At 34.9% G+C, this 11,535-nt stretch overlaps 3 protein-coding genes across 3 annotated transcripts; 1 reads left to right on the plus strand and 2 right to left on the minus strand.

Moving 5' to 3' along the window:
* The first annotated feature begins 541 nt into the window (after window positions 1–541).
* LOC111889123 (probable inactive leucine-rich repeat receptor-like protein kinase At3g03770) lies at window positions 542–4,655 on the plus strand. Its single transcript, XM_023885271.3, has 7 exons — window positions 542–2,606; window positions 2,738–2,871; window positions 3,168–3,411; window positions 3,581–3,792; window positions 3,865–3,890; window positions 4,039–4,150; window positions 4,232–4,655. Exons 1-7 carry the CDS (start codon window positions 1,235–1,237, stop codon window positions 4,454–4,456), a joined length of 2,325 nt encoding a protein of 774 aa, XP_023741039.1. The 5' UTR covers window positions 542–1,234; the 3' UTR covers window positions 4,457–4,655.
* Window positions 4,656–4,717: 62 nt separating this feature from the next.
* On the minus strand, window positions 4,718–6,314 carry LOC111889596 (protein LYK2). Its single transcript, XM_023885742.3, has one exon. It carries the CDS (start codon window positions 6,260–6,262, stop codon window positions 4,979–4,981), a length of 1,284 nt encoding a protein of 427 aa, XP_023741510.2. The 5' UTR covers window positions 6,263–6,314; the 3' UTR covers window positions 4,718–4,978.
* A 2,142-nt stretch (window positions 6,315–8,456) lies between these two features.
* Window positions 8,457–9,116, minus strand: LOC111889507 (uncharacterized). Its single transcript, XM_023885661.1, has 2 exons — window positions 8,770–9,116; window positions 8,457–8,715 (listed from the first exon to the last, which is right to left on the minus strand). The coding sequence occupies exons 1-2, from the start codon at window positions 9,114–9,116 to the stop codon at window positions 8,457–8,459; spliced, it is 606 nt and encodes a 201-aa protein (XP_023741429.1).
* Window positions 9,117–11,535: the final 2,419 nt, after the last annotated feature.

Genomic DNA, 11,535 nt, shown 5'->3' on the forward strand with positions numbered 1-11,535 from the left:
ATCCGTTAGACAAAATATTATAAAAAAATTATTTTTAGAAGAAAAAAAGATATTAGAAATATATTCTCAATAATTATTTTTGTAGCCATCATCTTTTAAGGATAAAATCAACATTTAATATTAATTAATGATAATCTTTAATAACATTAAAACCTTAGTTCTTAGTCTCATATTAATGACTTGATTTGTTATTATAATATGGATTTTGTGTAATTTACACATAAAATCAACATATCAAACTCAAAAAATATCACACAATCTTTAAAAAAAAAAAATCCAGATTATTCATCCATTTCAAAAGTGCTTTCTCCTAAACCTAACAATTATTTTGTATAATTTGGTGAAGAACCCATATTTTAGATGTTTTACGGATGATTAAGGTAATGATAACATGATATTGCCATATGGGACTATGGGAGTCCCACTGCAAAGGGAGTCTACTTTTTGCCAGCTATCCTTTTATCTTTGTCATGTAGTCAATTAGCACCCTAATATAACCATTTCCCATTTGTCTTTTCCCCGAACTCTGAAAACATTACCCTACAACCGACCCCATCAATCTTTATGTTGATTGAATATTACCCTACAATCTCTACACAGTCCAATTCTTCTTCTTCTTCTTTTTCTTGATCTTGGTCTTCTTCTTCCCTTCAACAATGGCAGAAGCTTTCCATTAAATGCTTCACCAGTGTCTTCTTCGGTGCTTCCAACCACCCTCCATTATTTGCACCTCCTTCCTTCCTTTCTTTTCTGCCTTTTATTTACAACAGTCACGATCCCATTTTGCATAAAACACGGTGCCTTAATTGCCCACAACCAAACCCTATTGTCTTTGGTTGTCTCCTTTGTACTCTTCCCTTTAACTTCCCCTCTAAAACCAGCTTCCCCAAACATTCTTTTTTTAACTAACTTTATCTTTCTTTTTATCTCGATTCAATCCAAGCATTCATTACACAAATCTCTATCACCCAGTTGGATGTTGATTTGGTTTCTATATTTTATAATGATTTATCTCAGATTCATGCTTTTAATGCTCTGACTACTTCCTTTAAGTAGTTTTGAATGATAAAGTTGGAAACTTTAATCTCATGCCTTGTCTTTATCTCATTTTTTTATGCTAATTTGCTCTATTGTTGAGAATCTTGAATGGGGATCCATTGGTTTCATGTTCAATTCAAGGAGATAGTTTTAGGGTTTCATTAAACAAACTTTTGGAGTCAAATTTCGTTACCAGATGGGGTGCTACTGCTCAAATTTGGTGTTCTTCATGCTGTTTCTTTCATGGGGTTTCTTCATCTCAAGCACCCATCAATTACAATCAACTCAAACTCAGATTCTTCTCCAACTCAGAAAACATTTGGAGTACCCACTGCAATTAAGCAATTGGGAAAATTACAATGGTGATTTTTGTAATTTGGTTTCAAACCCACAAGTGAGCATCAAATGTGAAGGTAATTCAATCTCCGAGCTCAAAATCATGGGAGACAAGCTTAAAAAGGTTAGTGATTTTCATGGGTATGCAGTTCAAAATCAAACTTTATCTGAAACTTTCTCCATTGATTCCTTAGTAGTCACATTAGCAAGATTGAATACCTTAAGGGTGCTTAGCTTAGTGTCGTTAGGAATTTGGGGCCCACTTCCTGAAAAAATCCATCGGCTTTCCTCTCTCGAACTTCTAGACATGAGCTCAAATTTCATATTCGGTTCTATTCCAAATGAGATTTCAAAGCTCGTAAAGCTTCGTACTTTGACATTAGATGGAAATTTCTTCAATGAATCCATCCCCAATTGGTTCGATTCATTATCAAACCTCACCATTCTGAGCCTGAGAAACAACAAATTCAACGGTCAGTTCCCTTCTTCAATTTGCAAAATCACATCTCTCACTGAAATTGCTCTTTCTCACAACAACCTCAACGGTAAATTACCCGATCTGACCCCTTTATCTAGTTTAAACTTATTGGATTTGAGAGACAATCATTTCGATTCTGAACTCCCGTTGTTACCCAAAGGAGTTACTACAGTTCTTTTGAGCAATAGTTCATTCAAGGGCCAAATCCCTGAAGAATTTGGCAAACTTAATCGACTGCAACACCTTGATCTATCATCCAATTCCTTGGTGGGCACGCCACCATCCAATCTATTCTCCTTGCCAAACATAAGTTATCTGAATCTTGGATCCAATATGTTAAGTGGGTCCCTTCATAACATCATAAAATGTGGCGACAATCTAGGGTTTGTTGATATTTCAATCAATAGGTTAACCGGTAATCTTCCTCCTTGTTTGGATACGAATTCTAGCAACAAAAGAGTTGTGAAGTTCAATGGGAATTGCTTGTCTGGGGTTAACAACCAGAAGCATTCAGATTCAATCTGTAAAGAAGATAATGTGAAGAAGAAACAATCTTGGGGTAGTGCAGCCATATGGGTTACAATTGGTGTGATTGGTTTGATGGTGATCTTTTTGGTTATAGTTGCCTTTATTCGGTTATTCTTTCATAAAAGGTATAATCGAAGAGAGACTGTTACACTACAGCACACAGTGCCAAAGTTTATCCAGGAAAGTTTACCTTCAGGGATTTCTTCTGAAGTTCTTGCAAATGCCAGTAAGTTATGTTAACTATTCTTATTTCTGGTTCATATAGAGATCTAGCATATAAACCATACATATGTGGAAAATAAATTGTAGTTTAAAATAATAAAAAAGGGCTAAATGCACACACCATTTTGGTCTCAGGGATCATATCGGAAGCATCTAAGTTAGGGACTCAAGTTGCACCATCATGTCGTGTGTTTTCTATAGAAGAGTTAGCAGAAGCCACAGATAATTTCTCTTCATCAATGTTTCTAGGGGAAGGTTCAATTGGAAAGGTATCATTAGAATAGTTTCTGCTTTTCTTTAAATCGAATGTTTAAATCCAAGTTTTGACTTTTGAGGTCAAATCACCCAAAATTCCAACTTAAATTTGGTTTGCCTTTTCAAAATTTGGAGCAACACTTCACAATCCCATTAATTTTATAATACCATACTTTACTTTAAAAAAGCACACATATGAAATCCATGATCAAATTTGCTTCATTTCGTTTCTTTAAAGTATCAGGTTTGACCTCAAAAGTCAGAATCATGTTAAAAACAACTTAAAAAACTAGTTGCTTGCTTTTTGCAGCTTTACAAGGGAAGATTGGAAAATGGAGGCTATATTGTCATACGATCTCTCTCATTATATAAAAAATATTCAATCAGAAATCTGAAAGTTAGGTTGGATTTGCTCTCAAAGCTTAGACACCCCCATCTTGTTAACTTTTTGGGTTATTGCATTAATGATGTGGGTTTAGAAGATACCACTTCAAGCAGAGTCTTCTTAGTGCATGAATATATATCAAATGGAAATTTCCGGACTCATCTCTCAGGTTATTATTATATTTTTTTTTTGAGACATGACTTAATCTGATAAGCTGTATCTTTAATGCAGAAAGACCGACTTAATACAGAAAGTCAGTCCCTTTAAGTCATAAGTAACTTTTACAAATTTGTTTTCAAATATTTTTTAAACATCATTTATCCAAACAACATTTGCAGAGTGTTCTCCACATCAGATTCTCAAATGGTCTGATCGGTTGGCTGTTCTGATTGGGATTGCTAAGGCTGTTCATTTTCTGCATACTGGTGTAATTCCTGCTTCTTCTAGCAATCGATTAAGAACAAATAATATATTGCTTGATGAGCATCGTATTGCAAAGCTAAGTGACTATGGAATGTCCATCATTACAGAAGAATTAGAACAGTTTGAGGTTTTTCTTTCCCTCTTTCTTTGATTTTTTACTCAAAAATTTGTGTCCTAACATGGAATTATTTTGATGTAGGCAAAGGGAGACGCTCCAAAATCATGGTAACAAACCCTATAATATTAATTCTTCATAAACATTTGATAGGATACTCATGTGTCAATGGGACAAAAGACATGAATGCCCTTCTCATCCCATCCAATCTTGTTCAATGTAACAAAAAAGAATAATTTCTTAACTCAAATGTTTCAGGCATATGAAGAAGTTGGCAGATGATGTGTATGACTTTGGGTTCATTTTGCTCGAAGCACTTGTGGGGCCGATTGTAACAGGAAAAGGCGAAACATTTCTGCTGAATGAAATGGTTTGTGATATCTCATTTTTAAGATTTTCTTGAAAAAGATTTATAAATATCAAATCTTTTTTTTCTTGTGTTATGCAACAGAAATCGTTTGGAAGCCAGGATGGTAGGCAAAGAATTGTGGATCCAGTGGTGTTAACAACATGCTCACAAGAATCGTTATCAATTGTGATATCAATCACCAATAAATGCATATCAATAGAACCAGAAAATCGGCCTTCGTTTGAAGATGTGTTGTGGAACTTGCAGTATGCAGCTCAAGTACAAACCACAGCTGATTATGAACATAAATCAGAGGGTGCACTTTAATGACATGTAGCAGCAGTAGATACAACTTGAATTCAAGATTCATTCATATTTTAGGCTAATAATAATTAGATGTTTAATGCAGCTTTGAGTCTCTCTGATCATCGTGTTTTCTATAAGATTCTTGTATCAAATCTGTAAATTCCAAGTTGTCTACTAATTCTTTGGTATGCTTTAGCAATAACGACAAATTCAGAATGAACACTCATGGATCAAAAGAATACATTATTAACTTGCTATGATTTATTACTTTATAGTTTATAAAATATCAAGCATTATAAAATTTTTAATTGTGAAAACAAATGAAACTACAAGAATTATAACACTCACAAACATCCGTTAATGTAAGTACAAAGAAAAATCAAGATTATCCGGTCTAAAAAACTGAATGAACCCTTGACATATACCTATCAAATATGATTGCACATATGTTATATGTATAATAGAAAATATATAACCAAGTACTATTAACGAGCTGATTATTTACATATTCGTTATTGAAAAGGTGAAGGAGCTGATTATTTGTTAATCGCTAATGTTCTTGATAACAAGAGGTTTACAAGAGCTTTCACTGATGGCGATTTGCTCTTCTTCCTCCCCTAATTCTGGTAAGAACTCCGCCGCAAGTTTAGACAACTTCTGCACAATTTCTCCGGCATTGGGCCTCAACATCGGATCATCCTCTACACACGCTGTAGCAAGATTCACTAACGTGATCGCTGCATCAAACGAATACTTCTCCCCTAACATGTTATCCATAAATTCATTCAGTTCTTCAGAAGAACCAATAGTACTTGATCGTAATATAAACTTGATTTTCTCAGATAGCAAAACAGTAACACCCCCTTCTTCTTCGCTCTCGGATTTATTGCTGCTGACTGGTGGTTTTCCTGATAAAATCTCAAGTAAAACCACCCCAAAAGCATAGATATCAGTGCTCGGAGTCGGATCGATTGCACTTGAACCTAAAAGTTCAGGTGCGATGTACCCTCTATCCCACGAAGAAGATGAAGAAGATTCTACTTCTTTGGGAAAGTGATCGTTTTTAACGCATTCTTCCATGCCAAAATTCCCAATCTTGGCATTGAAGTCTTCATCTAGAAAAATATTCCGACTCTTGATGTCTTTATGAACGTAACTTGGATTCATTATCTGATGCATGTACTGTAACGCAGTGGCGATATCCAAACAGATCCTTAGCCTCTGGTTCCATGTCAAGAAACAGTCGCATGAAGCAATGAAATGACTCTTTATTGCTAATCCACCATGAATCCAGTCTTTTAAAGACCCGTTTTTCGCATACTCGAACACCAAAAACCCACCTCCGGCCACCACACCGCCGCTTTCTTCATCGCCTGTACAACTCCCCAACAGCCTGATCATATTGGGATGGAAATGTGTTGCATCGTGAAGGAGCTCAAAGTTGATCTTGGAGATGGTGAAATGATCTGTGCGCTTGATCGCCAAGTTCTTGCCGTTCAGGCGGCCGTGATACACGCTGCCCTTGATGAGGTTGCTGGAGCAGAAGCCTGCGGTAGCTGCAGTTAGCTCCTCCACCGTGAAGCTTTCCATAACCACCACCACCTTCTGTGAAGAAGATTCAAACGAGACTTTGTTTTCGCTAACCGTGCGTATACTTAAACTCAACTGTTGAAGCTCCAAATCGACGCTCTTGTTGCATAAAGAACCATGATGCAGCTTTGTCTTCTTCCTCCGTAGGATCATGTAAATGGTGAATGCTGCAATGGCTACACATACAGTGAATATTGCAACAACAATTACGGGGATATAAACTTGAGGTTCCCACATTTTTCGACTATGATTACTGTATGCAAGTACTAATATTATAGGTCATATAAAGAAATCCACAGTTCAGTAACATACCCAACAAATGAACAAAATATAGATCTGGTCTTTTAAAAAAGAAACCATGTTAAATACCATCATTTAACGATAATCCCAAGAAGGCCAAAAAAAGGGATCATCATTTTGAAAAAGCTGACTCGATGAACATGTCAATTTGCCCAGGACGACAGAGAACACATGTAGATTTTTTTTTTTTTTTTTTTTTTTAATTTATAAATTTCCTAGCAAAATAGCGTTAATTAATAAAACTTTGCAAAAATAGGGTATTTTGAGATAGTAAAGTCATCATAAAACCATATTTTTCCAGACTTTAAAAAAATAAACACAACTCCTACTGGAGCTCTCATACTCAAATATAGGTCAAAGACCAACATGTTATGGTGCAATGTAGAGGTCATTAGTAAAAGAGAAAGTTATTAGTAACAACATCTTCCTTAATAAATGAAGGTTTTTTTGCCACATGTCTATCTCTCGTGAGTTTTGACACTTGTCATTTTGTAGTAATTTTGAAATAAATATTATCCACTTGTCAATTTTTGGTTAATTTGTTTCAATTTTTAAATTAAAGTCATATACTTATATATGTAAGTATTAAATATCATATATATGATATTAAATTACAATAAATACATTTATTTCTTTCTTATTTTAAAGTTATACATTAAAAAATATTTTATGTTTACATTATAATGTTTAATTTTTTTTTAAATCAACCCGTATAATATACGGGTCTCACACCTAGTTTTTTATCTTACCAAATATACCTTGCAATCTCTATCACCCTGCTCTCGAGTTCATTAAAGGAAAGAAAAGAAAAGAAAGGAAGAACAAGGAGAGAAAAGAAAAGGAAGAGAACGGAAATAATAAAGTATTCAGTGCTCCCAAGTTCGAAAGAAAGGAAAAGAAAGTATTCATTTTAAAGAAAAGAAAGTAAAAAAAGATAATTATACCCTTTTATGTTTTTGAGTAAATATTAAGTCTTTACATCCCCACATTCATTCTACCGTACCCCCTACCCCCCACCCCCCAAAAAAACCAACAAACAATAAGTACTTAAGTATGTACAGAAAAAATTAATTTTTAATATTGAATTTAAAACTTATTTGTTAACTGAACTTTTTGAAAAACCAACTTATAGTTTCTTAATTGCTTAAAAAAGGGTATATCTGGGAAAACCACAAAAGATCACAGGAATGAAATGAAAATATATAAAAAGTTTGTTATCATTAGTTCTATATATTTCTGCCCATTTGCTGATATATATTTACTGTGAGCAGAAAGGAAAAACAAATTTGCTATATAGTCATTTGCTGATATCTATTTCCAATTTGATTTTATTTCCAATTTTACCCTTTTTACTTGAAATATGAAAACAAGTTGTTGTTTATAAGAAGAAATTACATACAAAGAAATTATGTACAGAAGAATAACCAAAAACAAAACACAAGGAAGACGATCAAGAATAGAATATCTCCCAAAAAACTAGTTTGAAGCTGTATATATGAAGAAATTGTGCTGTATATAAGAAGCTGTACAAAAAAAAAAAGAAAAAAAAACAGTATATAAGAAGAAATTGTGCGTACCAGTTGGAGAAGGCAGTTGGAGAAGGCAGAAGGCTAGATGATGAAGAAGGTAGAATAGAAGACAGGGGCGTATCCTTTTATCATCAGGCTAAGGGTATTTTCGTCATAAGGTAACTTTTTATCTTCCATGCGTTTCTTTCTCTCCAATTCCTCCCGATTTGGGAGGAAAGTTTGGAGCGATACAATTCCTCTACAATCCGTTCTGTTCTTCTCTTCTCTTCTCAAAAAAAACTAGGGAGCAACCAAAATTCTCTGTTTTCCTTCCAAATCCTCTCAATTCCGTTCTGTTCTTTCGTTAAGTGATACTCAGGAGCGGGGCGTATATGACAAATCATCGTTTTGTTCTTTAGAAAATCTAACAAAATTTGTCTACAATGTCAGTGGCGGAACCAGAAACATTTAAAAGAGGTAGCACAAAAAAAATCCGATAAAAGATAGTAAAGTATAGTTTTTAATTACGATTTCAATAGAAATAACAAACTAGCGCAAAAGTTTTACATAACATTTCAAAGTTAACCTCTACGATTGCCCATTTTCCGAAAGCGTTCTATCACTCATTCAATCTTAACATCCATAAGTGCTTCTTTTTCTACACTACAAATCAAAACATCATTCAAAAAATTATCACCGATTTTATTACATAAGTCAGTCTTCAAGAGCTTTATTGCGGAAAAACATCTTTCAACGGTTGCGGTTGCTACGGGCAAAACCAAAGTCAACTTTAATAGCCTATAAACCAAAGGAAAAGAACGATGTTTCCCTGTTTCCACCATCAAACGAGAAAGTTCTGCAATTCCCTTCAAATTAGCAAATCTATCATCATCAATCAAAGAGTGATAATATGTTTCAAGTTAACCATCAACATACACTCTTTCCAAATCATTAAAATCATTTTGGTATAATTCACTTAGCTTCACCAACTTTGATTTTTCAAACATAGAAAATGTATTACAAGGACTCAAAGCCGCCATGTATTCTAGTAAATCGGTGCTCACTTCACTAAAACGGTCACCAAATTTTTGAATTTGCATATCCAAAACCGTGTTGAAAATATCAACTTCAAAGTGATGTTGATTAGTAACCTTGGTTCTACGGTTTCTTGGAGTAACATAAAATTCGGACATTTCCACAATTTCAATTTCATGTTTACGACAAAAAGAAAATACCAGTATTGAAGGAAACCCATTATTTCTTAAAGCTTTCAACGTTTTCATCGTTACTTTCACCAAAGAAGCCGCTTCCAAAATATTTTGATCCTTTCTTTGAAGATGTTTTGATAGAGTATTCGTGAAACCAAAAATGTCCAACATCAAGTGTAAATAAAACACAAAATCAAGCGTCTTAAAATACGACACAAAATACCGTACGCTTGATTTTAGTTATTTAAACTAGATCCTAACATTGTATTGAACTTTGTAAAGTTCAATGAAAGATATATTTAAAAATTTAAAAAGATTCATTTTTTTCTTTAAAGAATTCAATAAACATTGAAGAATTAGGAGTTCATTGATTAACGAAATCCATTTTCATTAAATGTCATTATAACACAATTTAATCATTTGAATGTCAATTAGTAGGTGTAACCGAGCCGAGTCAACTCGATTCAAGTTGAGCTCGAGCTCGAGCTCAAGCTACTTGAGTATATTATCGATTCGAGCTCGAGTATTGAAATACTCAGCCCGTGAAAGCTCGTGAGCTTAACCGAGCATAACTATATTTATACTTTTATCCTTTATTTTATTCATATTTTACATAATTGAGCTGAGTTGAGTCGAGCTCACGAGCTTAATCTTATTTTCATTTCAATCTAATGCAGTTATATATTTTTTGTAAATAGTTGAGTCGAGTCGAACCGAACTCGAGATTGTCGATTACTTTATTGAGCTCAAGCCCAAGTTTGAAATTTAGGCTCGAGTCAAGTTTTGATCCCGAGTTTTTTAGTCGATTCGATTTCCAAACTTGACAATACTTGACTCGACTCGACTTGATTACACCCCTATCAATTAGGTATATCACCTTATTCAACTCTTCCAACATGACATCTCATAATAGTAAAGTTTAATCAATTGAATGTTAATTACGCATACCACCACATTCAACTAAATCTCCGACATTATGAATGTAAAGGACAAAAAATAGGTTGTGTATCTTTATATTTGTCCTATTTAATTTAACAAACATACCACTTTATGTAACTATAACATCCATAAAATTTAAACTTTTCCAAACAACCATTTTTCTATGGAAGTGATTACAAAACCCATTGTTTCAATAACATTATTTAAAATCATGATCGTTCTCAACATAGTTTTCAAAACTTTGTCACTATCAGAGTATCCCAGAAATCATAAATCCAAAAACGCGAGGATGTGTACGGTTACGCCTTCACCATGACAATATCTTCTGAAGTACCTGAAACCATAAACCAAAACTGTAAGCACGAAGCTTAATGAGTTCCCCCAAAATACCAACACACAAACATATAACATATACCAAGACCAGCATACATACAGGGTCTTCAGCATGACTGAAATGCCCCACCGGCCTACAATCCATCTGGTACGCTCACAGAGCCTTCAGTCTGACAGGAACGCCCCACCGGCTTGTAGTCTATCTGGTACGCTCACAGAACCTTCAACACGATTAGTACGCCTCACCGTACCTTCAATCTATATGGAACGTTCTCCGGGCCTTCGGCCTGATTGGTACGCCCCATTGGCCTTCAGTATATCTGGAACACCCTGGGTCTGTAGGCCTTTAGCACAAAGCTGGATCGTCTCAACCCAACCACACATAAACCATGTCGAAATATACATAACAAATAAGCATACATATAACATACCGATATAAATATTATCGGGTTTGTTTATTGGCTGCACAAAGCAGTATAGTCTTAACCCAACCACACTACATAAACACATGCAACAGGTAAACATATAGCCAGAACATATAATAGACAGATCTAACAGATCACTAAGCATAACATCATCCTATCTACCATGATACATATCTAACATATCACTGCAACACTTAATCATATGATAAAACAAGATAACAATCCAAAGGGCCGACCTTCGTGCCTTCGACCCATATGTACAATGAGGAAGTCTCACCTCAAATACTGAAGTTCACTGCAAGAACCCTTAGCTGCTGCCCTGACAACACTTTCGATCTATTCGATCAAAATAACACCCAATTAGCAATTGGGTTTCATTCTAAGGCCCACCACCCATACTTAGTGTAAAATGACCATTTTACCCCTGACCCAACATGAACCAAAACTGAGGCCCAATTCCATTAACCAAAAGGTCCAAAACCAAAAGATCCACAAAGGCCCACTAGTGGCCTAATTTTCCAAATTGGGCCCTACCTAATATGAGTCTTATCCTAAGCCCATAATTTCCTTTATTACAATTTAGGTTACATCAAGTACCCCCCTTAGGACAACTTGGTCAAAGACAAAAAGTCAAAAGTCAAGGTCAACGGCCCGAGTTGGCCTAACTCGCCGAGATGTTCCCTCAACTCGCCGTGTTTTTATCATTTAACTGCAAAACCGATCCAACTCGTCGAGTCCGCTCAAAACCCAACAACTTAATACAATAAGCACAAAAGTCGGGAAAAATTGATCCAACT

This window comes from Lactuca sativa, chromosome 2 (genome assembly GCF_002870075.4).
Source record: "Lactuca sativa cultivar Salinas chromosome 2, Lsat_Salinas_v11, whole genome shotgun sequence".
Classification (NCBI taxonomy): domain Eukaryota; kingdom Viridiplantae; phylum Streptophyta; class Magnoliopsida; order Asterales; family Asteraceae; genus Lactuca; species Lactuca sativa.